Source organism: Natrix helvetica, assembly GCF_964273705.1.
Source record: "Natrix helvetica genome assembly, chromosome: 14".
NCBI lineage: Eukaryota > Metazoa > Chordata > Lepidosauria > Squamata > Natricidae > Natrix > Natrix helvetica.
Window position 1 is genome coordinate 9296819 of NC_138564.1, and position 16565 is coordinate 9313383.

At 45.4% G+C, this 16565-nt stretch overlaps 1 protein-coding gene across 1 annotated transcript in view; it reads left to right on the forward strand.

The window, feature by feature from the left end:
- The window catches only part of KSR2 (kinase suppressor of ras 2), a gene marked incomplete at its 3' end in the record, with an annotated part of 130036 nt that overhangs the window by 16522 nt on the left and 96949 nt on the right, over positions 1 to 16565 (forward strand). Inside the window, exons 2-3 of the mRNA XM_081966893.1 lie at positions 3500 to 3640; positions 7144 to 7294. Coding sequence (XP_081823019.1) covers positions 3500 to 3640; positions 7144 to 7294 — 292 coding nt within the window. The remainder of the gene's footprint in view (positions 1 to 3499; positions 3641 to 7143; positions 7295 to 16565) is intronic.

Consider the following 16565-nt stretch of genomic DNA (forward strand, 5'->3'; position numbering starts at 1 on the left):
ATTGAATGGGGGGGCTTCTGGTTAGGATCTTTGTGGCTCTTTGAGTGTTTAAGGTTGTCGACCCTTGCCCAGATAACCAGTCTCATTTTGCAAACTGCCTTGCAAAGACCATTTGCCTTGAAAAATGGGATAGATCTACTGACATTTATCAACAAGCCTTTTTTGGGGGGGGGATTATATTTATAAATCCCCTCTCTACTTTGCTGGTGAAGTGTGATAAGCAGATTGTGTGAATAAGGCTTAGGTATCCGATGGAGGAGGACTGTCAGGTGCGTGAAAAAAAAAAGCCTCCCGCTAAATATAAATGGAAGTAGAATTGAGAAAGCTGATAAATAAGACAAATGGGAATTAAATTTACAAGGCCTCCGTTCTCATTGGACCCTTGCAGGCACTACATACCCGCTGATATATAATTTGGAGTCTGTTAACCTCCATGCCCTGCTTAATTTTGTCATTTTTCTGAAAGACTTATTTTAATTTAAAAGAAATAATTGGGAAGCTAGAAAGGAGCCAAGCTTCAACTGCCAGCCTCAAGCGTAAAAACCTGTATTTCTCATTAGGTTTCCGGAGCTGGCTAATATTTTGTACGCATTTCTTTGAAATAATTCTGATAGTGTGCAATTCAGTTGTGTCCAGCGCCTTCATCTCTCAGGAAAGAGGCCGGAACTGAATTGGATAGCCAGTTTGGTGTAGTGGCGAAGGTGCGAGCCTAGAAACCAGGTGACTGTGAGTTCTAGTTCCACCTTAGCTACGAATGGTGGCTGGGTGGCTTAGCTTAGTGCCAATCCTTCTCTCTCAGCCCAACCCAACTCATGGGGTGATTGTTGTGGTAAAAATAGGAATAAGAAGGACTGTTGTGTATCTTTGCTGCTTTGAGTAATGTATAAAGTTAAAGGTTCCCCTCGCACATACGTGCTAATCTTTCCTGACTCTAGGGGGCATTGCTCATCTCCGTTTCAAAGCCCAAGAGACAGTGCTGTCTGAAGATGTCTCTGTGGTCATGTGGCCGGCATGACTCAATGCCAAAGGCGCACAGAACGCTGTTCCCTTCCCACCAAAGGGGGTCCCTATTTTTCTACTTGCATTTTTTACATGCTTTCGAACTGCTCGGTTGACAGAAGCTGGTCCGTCTTTGGGCCTGGGAGCTCTCTGGGTCGTCTCTGTCAGCCTCAGAACCAATGTGTAGTGGGGGTGAAGCAGTGGTGGGATTCAATTTTTTTTACTACCGGTTCTGTGGGCATGGCTTGGTGGCCGTGGCTTGGTGGGTGTGGTAGGGGAAGGATACTGTAAAATCCCCATTCCCTCCCCACTCCAGGGGAAGGATGCTGCAAAATCCCCATTTCCTCCCCACTCCAGGGGAAGGATGCTGCAAAATCTCCATTCTCACCCCACTCCAGGGGAAGGATACTGTAAAATCCCCATTCCCTCCCCACTCCAGGGGAAGGATACTGCAAAATCCCCCTTCCCTCCCCACTCCAGGGGAAGGATACTGCAAAATCCCCCTTCCCTCCCCACTCCAGGGGAAGGATACTGCAAAATCCCCATTCCCTCCCCACTCCAGGGGAAGGATACTGCAAAATCCCCATTCCCTCCCCACTCCAGGGGTAGGATACTGCAAAATCCCCATTCCCTCCCCACTCCAGGGGAAGGATGCTGCAAAATCTCCATTCCCTCCCCACTCCAGGGGAAGGATACTGCAAAATCTCCATTCCCTCCCCACTCCAGGGGAAGGATACTGCAAAATCCCCCTTCCCTCCCCACTCCAGGGGAAGGATACTGCAAAATCCCCATTCCCTCCCCACTCCAGGGGAAGGATACTGCAAAATCCCCATTCCCTCCCCACTCCAGGGGTAGGATACTGCAAAATCCCCATTCCCTCCCCACTCCAGGGGAAGGATGCTGCAAAATCTCCATTCCCTCCCCACTCCAGGGGAAGGTTACTGCAAAATCCCCATTTCCTCCCAATCAGCTGGGACTCAGGAGGCAGAGAATAGATGGGGGCGGGGCCAATGAGAGGTGGTATTTACTGCTTCTCCGAACTACTCAAAGTTTCCACTACCGGTTCTCCAGAACCAGTCAGAACCTGCTGAATGCCACCTCTGGGGTGAAGGTGTTAGAACCAGGTCCTGGTCCCCCCTCAGCCACAGAAGCATCTGGAGGACTGAGGGCCAGTCCCTCTCTCTCAGCCCAAGAGGCAGAATGGTTCAGTGGTAACCTGTTGAGCTGGGAGCAGAAATGTTCCCACGCTCTAATGAACAGTAGGAATAACCTTGAGGTACAGATGCAACCAAAGCAAAGGTTGATATCTGAATCTGGGGCAGAATTATGAGTCAGGCAGGTCTCAGATGTGACTCTTGCCAGTTCTCATTGGTGGGAGTGGGTTGGCGGGTGGGTGGGGAGCATATTCAGACTCGCAAGATTTTGCCACTGCAATCTCATAAAGAAGGCAGGATTTGCATTCATGACTTTGGACTCCTAGTCAGATCTTTGACCCGCTCCCTCGGGCTCAGCCTGGTCATCTCCCACAACTGAGCTTGTTGGCTGGCAAGCTGACAGCCTGGCTTCGAGGCCCAGCACCAGGCGATGGGGTGAGCTCCCGTTACTTTGCCCAGCTCCTTCCAGCCTAGCTGCTCAAAAGCATGCAAATGCAAGTAGATCAATAGGTACCACTTCGGTGGGACGGTAATAGTGCCCCTTTGGCATATGGTCATGCTGGCAACATGACCCCCGAAGCTTCTTCAGATGAAACAGAGATGAGCAGTGTCCCCTAGAGTCAGACACAACTAGACAGGGGAAGCCTTGAGCTTTATATACATGTACACTTGCACACATACACACACTCAATGTTGGTACCCACATAGGAGACAGTGAGAGGGAAATGCAGGAAATGTGTGTTGGGGTGGCAGGGAATCTCCCTCATTGATCGTGGCTTCTCCCCTAACCATCTCTCTCTCTCCTTCTCTCTCTCTCCACTTCTCTCTCCCTCCCTCTTTCCTTCTCTCTCCTCTCTCTCTCTCTCCACTTCTGTCTCTCTCTCCTGTCTCTCTCTCCTGTCTCTCTTCTCTCTCTCCTTCTCTCTCTCTCTCCCTCTCTCCCTCCCGCCCCTTCTCTCTCCCTCCCTCTTCCCTTGTCTCTCTCCTTCTTTCTCTCTACTTCTCTCTCCCTCTCTCCTTCTCTCTCCTTCTCTCTCCCTCCCTCTTTCCTTCTCTCTCCTCTCTCTCTCTCTCCACTTCTGTCTCTCTCTCCTGTCTCTCTCTCCTGTCTCTCTTCTCTCTCTCCTTCTCCCTCTCTCCCTCTCTCCCTCCCGCCCCTTCTCTCTCCCTCCCTCTTCCCTTGTCTCTCTCCTTCTTTCTCTCTCCCTCTCTCCTTCTCTCTCCTTCTCTCTCTCCTCTCTCTCTCTCCTCTGTCTCTCTCTCTCTCTCTCTCCTTCTCTCTCATCTCTCCTGTCTCTCTACTCCTGTCTCTCTCTTCCTCTGTCTCTCTCTCCTTCTCTTTCCAGAGTAAGCTGGTGAAATACTTCAGCCGTCAACTCTCCTGCAAAAGGAAGGTGTCCCTGCAGGAGCGAAATGCCAAGCTGGAGGGCTTCCCGCAGCTCTGGCACTGGTTTCGCATCGTCAACATCCGCAAGGAGGTCATGGAGGTGAGCGAGGCCTGGATGGCAGCAGTTATTGGTTCCAGCTTCCCTCGACGCTATTGGTTCCTGTTGGTCTCCTTCCACCCTCCCACCCTCCCCATCAGTCCGTCATTACAAAACTCCCTGGCTCTTGCAGCTAGGATTGTATCCTCTCCTCTGGTCGCACTTCATTTCTTTTGAGGGGTCTTTGGTGCTCTCTGAGCTCCATTGGTCTCTTGAGGCTGTTTCTTTATCCAACTAGGTGGACCTGGCCAGCACTGGTGATGTCATCTAATTTGGGTAATGAAGTATCTGCAAGGAAACAACCAAGCTCAAAGCACAAAGGGCCCCATAATCCCCCCACTCCTCCTCCTCCTCCTGCTCTCCTCACACTCAACTCTCTTCTAGCACCAATGATATTTACCTAGTCTCATTATGAAACATCTACCAGAAACCACCAACCTCAGAGGGCACCACGGACCCCACAGTCCGTCCCTCCTCTTCCTCTTCCCCCTGCTGCTCTCCACGCACCCAACCCCCTTCTGGGACTGATGATGTTCCTTGGTTGAGCCATGAAACGCCTGCAAGAAAACAACCAAGCTCAGAGAGCACCAAGGACTCTATGCTCCTCCTCCTCCTCCTGCTCTCCTCACACTCAACTCTCTTCTAGCACCAATGATATTTACCTAGTCTCATTATGAAACATCTACCAGAAACCACCAACCTCAGAGGGCACCACGGACCCCACAGTCCGTCCCTCCTCTTCCTCTTCCCCCTGCTGCTCTCCACGCACCCAACCCCCTTCTGGGACTGATGATGTTCCTTGGTTGAGCCATGAAACGCCTGCAAGAAAACAACCAAGCTCAGAGAGCACCAAGGACTCTATGCTCCTCCTCCTCCTCCTCCTCCTCCTCCTCCTCCTCCTCCTCCTCCTCCTTGCAAACTCCACTCCCTCCTTTCTGCCATCTTTGTTATATGGGGCTGCCCTTGAAGACTCCTGTAGGAAAAAAGAGTGGCAGGCCCTGGGGGTGGAGTCAAAAGAGGAAGCACCTTAGAATCCCTACATAGCCACAAGCGAACTAAGTCCAACCTCCCTTGAATTCCGTTAATCCAGGGGTCGGCAACCTCAAACACTCAAAGAGCCACCAAGGTCCTAACCGGAAGCCCCCCGTTCAGTTCTGGAGCCGACCGGAAGTCCGGTTTCCCCACCATAGAGTCTCTTCCTAGCGCAGCATCCTTTTTCCTCTACCTGTCCTAACCGAAAGCCCTATCCATTGTGGAGCTGACCAGAAAACCCGCCCCTTGCCATAGAGTCTCCTCCTGGCCCGCCCTGCTTCCCCCCCCCCAAAAAACCCAGAAGCTCCTCTCAAAATTCGTTAATCCTTACCTGACTCCAAGTAGGTGCTAAGATTGAGGAGATTAAGGTCTGCGCAAAAGATCTCGTCCACACCACAAGGTCTCATGAAATTGATTTATTGCCACTCACGCCTATGCACAGGAGTCGCAGGTTTAGAAATATGAAATATAAACAAGTAAACAGATAATATAATAATATTCCTGTTAACTGGACCGGAGTGCCCTACGCACGGTCACTCACGCGCTGGTGACGTCTCGCCTGGACTACTGCAATGCCCTCTACATGGGGCTCCCCTTGGGACGCATCCGGAGATTACAGCTAGTCCAGAACGCAGCCGCGCGGGCCATCATGGGGAGTGCACGATACTCCCGCGTAACACCCCTCCTGCGCGAGCTGCACTGGCTGCCTGTGGCCTTTCGGGTGCATTTCAAGGTATTGATTACCATCTTTAAAGCGCTCCATGGCATAGGACCTAGTTATCTGCAGGATCGCATCCTACCACACACGTCCCTACGACCAATCCGCTCTCACAGGGAGGGACTCCTCCTGGTGCCGTCCACCAGGCAATGCCAGCGGGCGACACCTAGGAGTAGGTCCTTCTCTGTGATGGGCCCAACCCTCTGGAATGACCTCCCCCCCGACATCAGAACCACCACTGACCTCCGTTCCTTCCGTCAAAAACTAAAGACTCACCTGTTTCAATTAGCTGGCCTGGCACTCTCTTAGTCTTACCTCCCGGGGATATATTTTAATTGGGTTTGGGTATTTTAATTGGGATGTTTTAGGGCTTTTATACTATATTTATTTCTTTGTACAGTCTCACCTCCTCCACTCAAATGCTCAAGTATTTAATTGTTTATATATTATTTATATTGTTATTTATGTATTTTATCTGTGTTTCATTGACTGTACACCGCCCCGAGTCCCTTTTTGGGAGAGGGGGCGGTTTATAAATCTAAATAAATAAATAATAAATAAATAAATAAATAAATAAATAAATAAATAAATAAATAAATAAATAAATAAATAAATAAATAAATAAATAAATAAATAAATAAATAAATAATAAATAAATAAACTGTTTACCCAATGATAAAGCAACAATTATCTCTTTGATGGTTGTAAACCTCTCTAATGCTTAATTGTGGCAGCGTACAGAAATGATATAGAGACGTGAATCCATGCAGGCATAAAAAGGCTCCTTTGGAGTATTCCTGATGTTGATTGATTACTTCCCAGAATATAATTGGGGAGGGGCAGAGAGAAGAATAGCATGGGCCATCTCGCTGAGACAAGAATGAAAAATGCTTTTATTTAAACTGAACACCTATATAAAACTATTCAATACATTTCATGGATATTCCCCATATATTGAGCCTGATTTCCCTTAGGCAACAATAAAAATTGCAGTTCTCCACAACTTTTCAGATGTTTTATGGGCTCTTTGCAACTCTGGATAAAGACGTACATTTTTAGGTTCGTTTCTTTTCTGGCAGGGGAAGGAGAAAATCTTTAAATGGTGTATTTTTTTTTTCAGTGCATGATTTCAGCAGAAACGCAAGAGGGCAGCAGTGCTCTATCTTACTGAACAGTTCATGGGGGGGAGGCAAAGAGAGACAGAGAGAGACAGACAGACACACACACACACACACACACAGAGGACAGAGATAGAAACAGAGAGACACAGAGAGAGACACAGAGGGAGACAGAGAGAGAGAGAGATACAGAGACACAGAGAGAGACACAGAGAGACTGACAGAGAGAGAGACAGAGGGACAGAGAGAGAGGCAGAGACACACACACAGAGATAGAGAGAGACTGACACACACAGAGAGAGACAGACAGAGAGACACGCACAGAGAGACAGACAGAGAGAGACACACACACACACAGACAGAGAGAGACTGACAGACAGAGAGAGAGACAGAGAGGGACAGAGAGAGAGGCAGAGACACACACACACAGATAGAGAGAAACTGACAGTGAGACAACAGACAGAGAGATAGACAGAGACAGGTGGCATAGCTTTTGGTTGTCCAAACCCAAAATTTCAAGCCTGGTGGCATCAGGGATTCTATTGTGAGCAGAGGAGTGGCAGACTCTTCTCGTACCTTCCGTTGCTAACTTCTCTAACCGATGAAATCTCCTTCTTGTTCTTTCTCTCTTCCTCTAGCAAATCTCCTCCGGGCAACTGAGTCTGGAAGACCTCTTAGAGATGTCAGACGAGCAGGTCTGCAAGACGGTGGAGAAATTTGGGGCAAACTGGGAAGAATGTGCCCGACTCAACGCCTCTCTCTCCTGTCTCCGGAATGTGTACAAGTCAGGTGCGGGAGCCCAGATTTCTCTTCTTCTGGTTGGCGGTGTGCGAGGGTTGCTTCGGTCTCACGTTTCTCCTGGGGAAAACACAAAACATAGAATAGCAGGGCCAGAAGGGACCTTGGAGGTCTTGGGGTCCAACCCCCTGCCCATGGGAGGAGATCCTATACCATTCCGGACAAATGGGTGCCCAGTCTCTTCATGAAAACCTCCAGGGATGAAGCTCCCATGACGAGTCCCTTTCGGGAGAGGGGGCGGTATATAAACGCTAATAATAAATAAATAAATAAATAAATAAATAATTTAGAGTTTAGACAGTCAGCTTTAGACCGTCCGTTTTAGATGGTCAACTTTAGACAGTCAACTTTAGACAGTTAACTTTAGACTTCTAGACAGCCAACTTTAGATGGACAGCTTTAGACGGTCAACTTTAGAAGGCCAACATTAGACAGTCAATTTTAGACAGTCAACTTTAGACGGTCAACTTCTAGACAGTCAACTTTAGATGGACAGCTTTAGTCGGTCAACTTTAGACGGTCAACTTTAGACAGTCAACTTTAGACAGTTAACTTTAGATGGTCAACATTAGACAGTCAATTTTAGACAGTCAACTTTAGACGGTCAACTTTGGACGGTCAACTTCTAGACAGTCAACTTTAGACAGTTAACTTTAGATGGTCAACATTAGACAGTCAATTTTAGACAGTCAACTTTAGACGGTCAACTTTGGACGGTCAACTTCTAGACAGTCAACTTTAGACAGTTAACTTTAGATGGTCAACATTAGACAGTCAATTTTAGACAGTCAACTTTAGTCGGTCAACTTTAGACGGTCAACTTTAGACAGTCAACTTTAGACAGTTAACTTTAGATGGTCAACATTAGACAGTCAATTTTAAGACAGTCAACTTTAGACGGTCAACTTTGGACGGTCAACTTCTAGACAGTCAACTTTAGATGGACAGCTTTAGACGGTCAACTTTAGATGGTCAACTTTAGACAGTCAATTTTAGACGGTGAACTTTAGACAGTCAGCTTTAGATGGTCAACTTTAGACAGTCAACTTTTAGGCAGTCAACTTTAGACAGTCAACTTTAGACGGTCAACTTTAGACGGTCAACTTTAGACGGTCAACTTTAGACGGTCAACTTTAGATGATAGCATTAGATGGTCAGCTTTAGACCATCAACTTTAGATGATCAGCTTTAGTCTTTAGACCAGGGGTCAGTAACCCATGGCTCTGGAGTCGCAAGTGGCTCTTTCATCCCTCTGCTGTGGCTGCCTGTTGCTGGTTGGCTTCACAATTGATAGGGCTTTTGGTTAGGACAGGTAGAGAGAAAAGGAGGCTAGGAAGAGACTCTATGGTGGGGGAACTGGACTTCCTGACAGCTTCAGAATTGAAGGGGGGGCTTCCGGTTAGGACCTTTGTGGCTCTTTGAGTGTTTAAGGTTGCCGACCCCTGCTTTAGACCTACAAATTTGGACTGTCCAGACAGGTAGGTTAGAAATGGGAAAGACTTTAGTCCAAATGCTTAATTTCATCTCCACAGTTAATATTTTATCTCTCTCTGAAGAGGCTCCCACATTTGAATTCTTATTTTGGAGTATCTCGGGTTAGGCTGTGTTACAAATTCACAACTTCTGTTCCCCATTGATTTCCATTTTTTTCTCTTTTTTTTTAATAACTCTCTTCTTTTTTTAAATTCTGTCTTGTTTTTTTAACGATCTCCAAATCTAGTCTAGGATCATCCATAAACCCCAGACAACAGAAACAGCTTAGTTGGTTTGTTATGGGGATGGTAGTCCCAGCTATCTGTGTTCTGACCTAGGCTTCCTGATAAAGCATAAATCACACACTTAGTCCCAAAAGCCCTCTTGGCTGTGAATTATGTCCATTCACAGCCCACAATGATTCACAAACAGTCTGGGAAGAGCCCGACAGATGTCTGCCACAGCCTTTTAGGGTAAGCCTGATAAGCACCCAACTTTATCTCCCTTGAAACGCTGCCAGAGACCTAATTGCCAATTAGTTTTGTAAGGCCAAACGGAGCACAGAGTCAAAACAGAGCTTCTCAGAGTTTGAACCGACCAAAACGAACAAAGTTGCTTTCTGCAAAGGCTCATGTCTGTTTGCTCCTCTTTGATGCCTTATGGGAGGGGCCAATCATCTCCAAGCCTTACTCCCGAGTCATCCCTTTTGTCTGAACCGTTCTTGCCTTCTGGCAGCTCTGCGCATGCGGACACTGGGAACAGGCTCTCCCTGTTCTTCTGCCCTCGCTGATATCTGACTTCAGAGGCTCCGGAGGCAGCGCATAACTCCCAGATGGCCTTGGCCCCCTCTCTGCCTCCGACGCAAAGCCCTCGTCCGAGCCTTCCCCAGACTCCAGTACTGGCCCAGGTTCCTCCCCAACCTCCTCACTCTCCGACTCTGCTGCCAGCTCCACCGGCCGCCGGTGGACCACAACAATCTGGAGCATTTACCATCAGCTTCTTTGGCTCTGTCTATCCTGGCACATGGTGTATTTGTTGGGAAAGGATTTGCTCTGGTAGAAAGGGGAAAAGAGGAGAAAAAAATCTCACAAATCAAACATATGAGGGAACATATGAAACAAACAGAGGCTAAAACATACGAAGAAGGCTTGTGGGAATTGGGTGTGTCTAATCGGTGCAGTTTTAACTTAACATGGTCGCTAAATGAATACTTGTAAATTGAGGACTTACCTGCATGATGAACTCGGTCCATTCCTCTCCCCCCTCTGGCTCTTAACTGATAATTTGCCGATGGTGGAGATTGCTACGGAAAATAAAACTGAGGTTGCCTAGCAACACCAGGGCAGTTTTACGGCATTCGGGCAAGGGGCTGGTTTTTTTCCCAGTTGTAGGTATCTATGTCTCTTCTCTGCTTCTGACCTCTTGGACCTTCTGTGGCTCCCTGAAGGAGCGTAGAGAATAGCAGCCCATAAATAATCCAATGAATTTAAGACAGAAATCTGTCAGGAAAAAACAATCAAGAGTTTTCTTCCCACCTGACGGGCAGCTCAGTGGTTTTGAAATCCTAGCAGGCCTCCTGAGCAACAACAGAGAAGTTAGAGCGACAAAGATGAGAAGAGAACCGAGACCACCCCTTTCTCCCCTGAATAGAGTAGAATAGAATAGAACAGAATATAGGATATAATATAAAATAAAATATAGAATAGAATAGAATAGAACAGAACAGAACATAGAATTTAATATAATATAGAATAGAATAGAATGTAGAATATAGAATATAGACTATATAATATAATATAATATAGAATAGAACAAAGAATAGAACAGAATAGAATAGAACAGAACATAGAATTTAATATAATATAGAATAGAATAGAATATAGAATATAGACTATATAATATAATATAATATAATATAATATAATATAATATAATATAATATAATTAATATAGAATAGAACAAAGAATAGAATAGAACAGAACATAGAATTTAATATAATATAGAATAGAATATAGACAATATAATATATTATAATAGAATAGAATAGAATAGAATAGAATAATAGAATAGAATAGAATATAGAATAGAATAGAATGGAACAGAACATAGAATATAGAATAGAATAGAATAGAATAGAACAGAACAGAACATAGAATATAGAATAGAATAGAACAGAACATAGAATATAGAATAGAATAGAATAGAATATAGAATATAGAATAGAATAGAATATAGAATAGAATATAGAATAGAATAGAATAGAAAAGAATAGAAAAGAACAGAACATAGAATAGAATAGAATAGAATAGCAGAGTTGAAGGGACCTTGGGGGTCATCTAGTCCAACCCCCTCCCTCGGCAGGAAACCCTACACCACTTCAGACAAATGGATATCCAAGTGGATATTAAAAGCTTCCAGTGTTGGTGCACTCACAACTTCCGAAGGCAACTTCTGTTCCATTGGTTGATTGTTCTAACTGTCAGGAAATTCCTCCTTAATTCTAGGTTGAATCTCTCCTTGATGAGTTTGCACTTCTTGTCCTGCCTTCAGGTGATTTGGAGAACAGGTGGGCCTCTTCTTCTCTGTGGCAGGCAGCCCCTCAATGACTGGGAGGCTGCCCTTATGTCACCCGTGGTTCTTCTCTTCCTTAGGCTAGGCTTGACTTAGACCCCCCTTTTTTTTGGAGCCGGTCCAAAGAAGTATATCACAACCAGACAAACCACACTGCAGGCCCCATGCACCTGATGAAGTGACCTTCCGGACCATATATCTTTTAATAAAAATGGTTCATCTGGAAAGGTTCTGATTTATGGCAAACCAAATCGCTTTGCAGCCATTAGACCCTTGCTGGTTTTGTCTCTTTTGAACAGTAGAGGGCGCTAAAGGATAACTGAAATTCAGAGGTGAAGTGCAATTTACGGTATTTAAAATAAAATATATATTTTATACAGATAGCTACATAAATAAATGATAGAGAGAGAAATAGAAATAGAGATAGATAAATAGATAGATAGATGATAGATAGATAGATAGATAGATAGATAGATAGATAGATAGATAGATAGATAGATGATAGATAGATAGGTAGATAGATGATAGATGATCGAGAGAGAGAGAGAGATAATAGATAAGTAGATGATAGATAGATAGATAGATAGATAGATTGATGATAGATTGATAGATGATAGATGAGCAAGAGAGAGAGAGATGATAGATAAGTAGATAGAAAGATAGATAGATAGAGAGAGAGAGATAGATTGATTGATAGATGATATAGATTGATAGCTTGATAGATGATAGATGATAAAGAGAGAGAGATGATAGATAAGTAGATAGAAAGATAGATAGATAGATAGATAGATAGATAGATAGAGATAGATAGATAGATTGATAGATGATATAGATTGATAGATTGATAGATGATAGATGATAGAGAGAGAATGATAGATAAATAGATAGATAGATGATAGATAGATAGATAGATAGATAGATAGATAGATAGATAGATAGATAGATAGATAGATGATAGATAGATAGATTTCATTGAAAAGAAAAGATTCTGGGTTGTATGGTAGACTTTCAATTCAACTGCCATGGATTTCTGTCCACTAGGAACTGTAAGTTGATCAACTGATTACATTCCACCAAGTTCCTTTTGATTTTTAGTGACCACATAGATATTCTCCATGATGATCTGCCCCTAACTTGGTCCTTCAGCAATCAGGGTTCCAATTGACACCCCCAACGAAAGAAGACTCCGAGAGATGTCGTATTGGCGCATCTGGGAAAACCCGAATCTGAAAGCTTCCCGGTTTTCCCCACCCAAATGGAAGTCCAGGTCCCTGCCCTAACACCCACATGTCCATCCCATGGCCCAATCATTCACCGTCCAAAACTGGAAATGCTTCCCAGTCACACCACCGCAGCTGCAGGGCAAGGTTTCCTTGGCTCTCTGAGAAAAGAATGTTATTTTGACTATATATATCGCCCATACTCCATATAACCCCCCCCCCCCTCCTTCCCATTTTCCCACAGTAGAAATTGTGGCAGGCCTGAAGCAAAAGGTGGCTTCCAGGTCTGACATCTTCTTCTTGAAAACCTCCATATCCAGTGGTGGGATTCAAATAATTGAACAACCGGTTCTCTGCCCTAATTATTTCTTTCAACAACCAGTTCACCAAACTGCTCAGAAACTTAACAACCAGTTCTCCCGAAGTGGTGCAAACCCACCACTGAATCCCACCACTGTCTATATCCATGAAGTTTCCTTCTCAACAGCATTCCAGCCCTGAGTTCCTTGTGTTCTGGATCCATCCGGTGTAATCTTCCTGAAATCTCTTTGGCCACTACGCCAAATCCACCCATTGCGCCGTCCAAGGACCCCGAATGTTTTGCTCTTCCTTTTCTTTTATGTCAGGGGAGAGCCGAGGCGGGATGGGGTCAATCAGGGAAAGTGGAGCTTCCAGGAATGGGGGCGAAGAAGAAATTAAGTTTTGTCTCGCTGCATTGATTTCCATGCTAGCCAATCTGGCAGAACGGAAGCAGCCAACTGTATTTTGCGTCCTGGGGAAAACTTGATACAACTTTAGGCTCTGCTCGTGTTCAGGAAGGAGCCTTTTTTATGTTAAAAAGGAAGAAATCTCTCTGCATAATTATACTTCCAGTCGCATTTGATTCTTCCCTCGGCTGCTTTTCCTTCTTCGGCTTCTTTCAGGCATGACATGAAATTTATCACTCATGAAAAAAAGAAAAGAAAGGAAGACAGCTTGCATGTGGTTCAGCTGGCCTTTTTTATTTTTTTATTTTACCAGAGACTATCTTTAGGGTTCTTATTTAAAGATCAGGGATTTTGGGCTATCTGGCTTGAAGCTGGCAAGCAAAACTGTAGCTTTAAAAAAAAATCAAGGTTCTAGTCTTCATGATTATGAAGATCGCCTGGGAATGGAAGACGCTCTATCTTGATTCCTGTATAAGAATAAGACGTATAAGAAGCTCAGATGATGAATGGTTGAGGGAATTATGTCAGAGTTTGTTGCAGCAATCACACCCAGAAAGCACACACAGGTCACTGATTCAGCAGGATTCAGTGGAGTTTGGTTTATGGGGCTAAGTGTGGCTTAGCAAATCCTAGCTTAGCTTATTGTGAGAACGCGGTAGGTGGGTGTGAATGCACGTATCCTGGCCTGCTTTTCTTTCAAAGGCACGGCACTGGAGGAAAAACTCAAGAGCCCACGAAAGTGGAACTTGCCACCAAAACTCTGTAGATCAGGAGTCAGCAACCTGCGGCTCTGAAGCCGCATGTGGCTCTTTCATCCCCCTATTGCAGCTCCCTGTCACCGGTTGGCTCCACAATGGATTGGGCTTTCGGTTAGGACAGGTAGAGGAAAAAGGACGCCGCGCTAGGAGGAGACTCTATGGTGGGAGAACCGAACTTCCGGTCGGCTTCAGAATTTGACCGGGGTGGGGGGGTGGGGGGCTTCCAGTTAGGACTTTTGTGGCTCTTTGAGTGTTTAAGGTTGCCGACCCCTGCTGTAGGTGGTAGATGCCGATTTTTCTCAGGTATAACTTTGTCGTATGTGTGGGTTTGTGTGTCAGTTTTTAACAGCAATTTCTAATTCTTGAGACAGGGGCTCTTGAGCATAAAGCCAACTCCCCCCCCCCCCACATATTCCCATCTCCCCACGGATCCAGAGATAAGGAGATATGGCCGAAATTTAATATCCCCAGACATGGAGGCTTCTTCCAATGCAATCTTGAAATGCAGCTGCTTTCTCTTTAAAACACTTTGCATCGTCGTCTTCCTTTTTTAAAGAGATGGAAGAGTCAAGACGGATATTAATAAATTAGGATAAGGGGCAATGTCAGTATCAGTTAATGAGTCATTAATTAGGGCCGTTCAATTTCCTAGGACATATCTCCACGGGAATCAAGTGCTGGCGGGAGGCAGGGAGGGGAACGTTAGGGCGTTTGTAGGCTTCCTTCAATCTCGCAGGGAGAAAGAAGCTAAAATATTTGATGTTTCTGCCTCTCGATATGGCAGGGAAGTGATTCGTTTCCTTCCTGATGTTTGGACTACAGCGCCCATCTTGCTCCCTTGGTATGAAGCGGAGAAGAGCACAGTTTCCCTACTCCTGTGTTAGGGCATCTTATTAAAAAAAAGGTTGAGAATTCAGAAGAGAGCAACAAAGATGATTAGGGGGCTGGAGGCTAAAACATAGGAAGAACAGTTGCAGGAATTGGATATATCTAGTTTAATGAAGAGGGACATGGTGGCTCAGTGGCTAAGAGGCTGAGCTTGTCGATCAGAAAGGTCGGCAGTTCAGCGGTTCGAATCCCCAGCGCCGCGTAACGGAGTGAGCTCCCGTGACTTGTCCCAGCTTCTGCCAACATAGCCGTTCGAAAGCACGTACAAAATGCAAGTAGAAAAACAGGAACCATATTCGGTGGGAAGGTAACAGCGTTCTGTGCGCCTTCGGTGTTTAGTCTTGCTGGCCACATCACCACGGAGACGTCTTCGGACAGCGCTGGCTCTTCGGCTTTGAAACGGAGATTTGTCTAGTCTAATGAAGAAAAGGCAGTGATGGCGAACTTTTTCAGCACCGAGTGCCCAAACCGGAATGTATCTATGTGTGTGCCAGAGACCCAGAAATTCGAAGACCAGCTGCGCATACTAGAAACCTGAAAAACAGCTGGCTGGTGCGTATGTGCGCGCCACCCACCTGGTCTTCAGGTTTCCGGCCTCTGGCATGCACAGAGATCAACTGGCTGGCATGCATGCATGCACCAGAAACCAGAAGAGCATCTGGCAATGGCACGCATGCCCACAGAGAGGTCTCTGTATGCCACTCTGCCATGCGTGCCATAGGTTCGCCATCACGGGCTTAGGGGGTGACATGATAGCAGAGTTCCAATATCTCAGGGGTTGCCACAAAGAAGAGGGAGTCAAGCTATTCTCCAAGGCACCTGAAGGCAGGACAAGAAGCAATGGGTGGAAACTAATCAAGGAGAGAAACAACCTAGAACTGAGGAGAAATTTCCTGGCAGTGAGAACAATGAATCAGTGGAACAACTTGCCTCCAGATATTGTGAATGTCCCAACACTAGAAGTCTTTTAAGAAGATGTTGGATAGCCATTTGTCTGAAGTGGTGTAGGGTTTCCTGCCTAGGCAGGGGGTTGGACTAGAAGACCTCCAAGGCCCCTTCCAACTCTATCATTTGCTTAAGCCATCAAATTTGGGCTGTCAGAAGTTCAGTTCAGATCCCTTTCTCGGTCAAATGGTGGTTTGGTTTGGGGTTAATGTAATATGTGAATCTCGCAGGGATTGCAAGTCATGGTTTATTACTTCAGTTCATGTGTGAACCCAGTGCAGTTTGTGGTTTATTTAACAAACTGAGATTAACCTACCGGAGCTTATAATGAACTGAGAACTTAATTTAAGTCTCCACGTAAGCCCTCCTTAAGGAGCTGCTAAAAAACCAGCGAGTGCAACCTTGGGAATTTGGCTATAAAAACGGCAAATGAAGGGTAAGGAAATGATGAGAGATCTCTCTAACAGAGAACTGCACGGCCCTTTTTGAAAATGCAAATGCGATTTTCCCAAGGCTGGGTTTGGGCAGAAGAAAGAAAGAAGGAAGGAAGGAAGGAAGGAAGGAAGGAAGGAAGGAAGGAAGGAAGGAAGGAAGGAAAAGGTTATTCAATTTCCCTTCTTTTGTTTTCAGAGCAGCTGCAGGACCTTTTAAAGTATGCCAACCAACATTTGTTGCCTTTTCCCACAACTGTTTTAATTT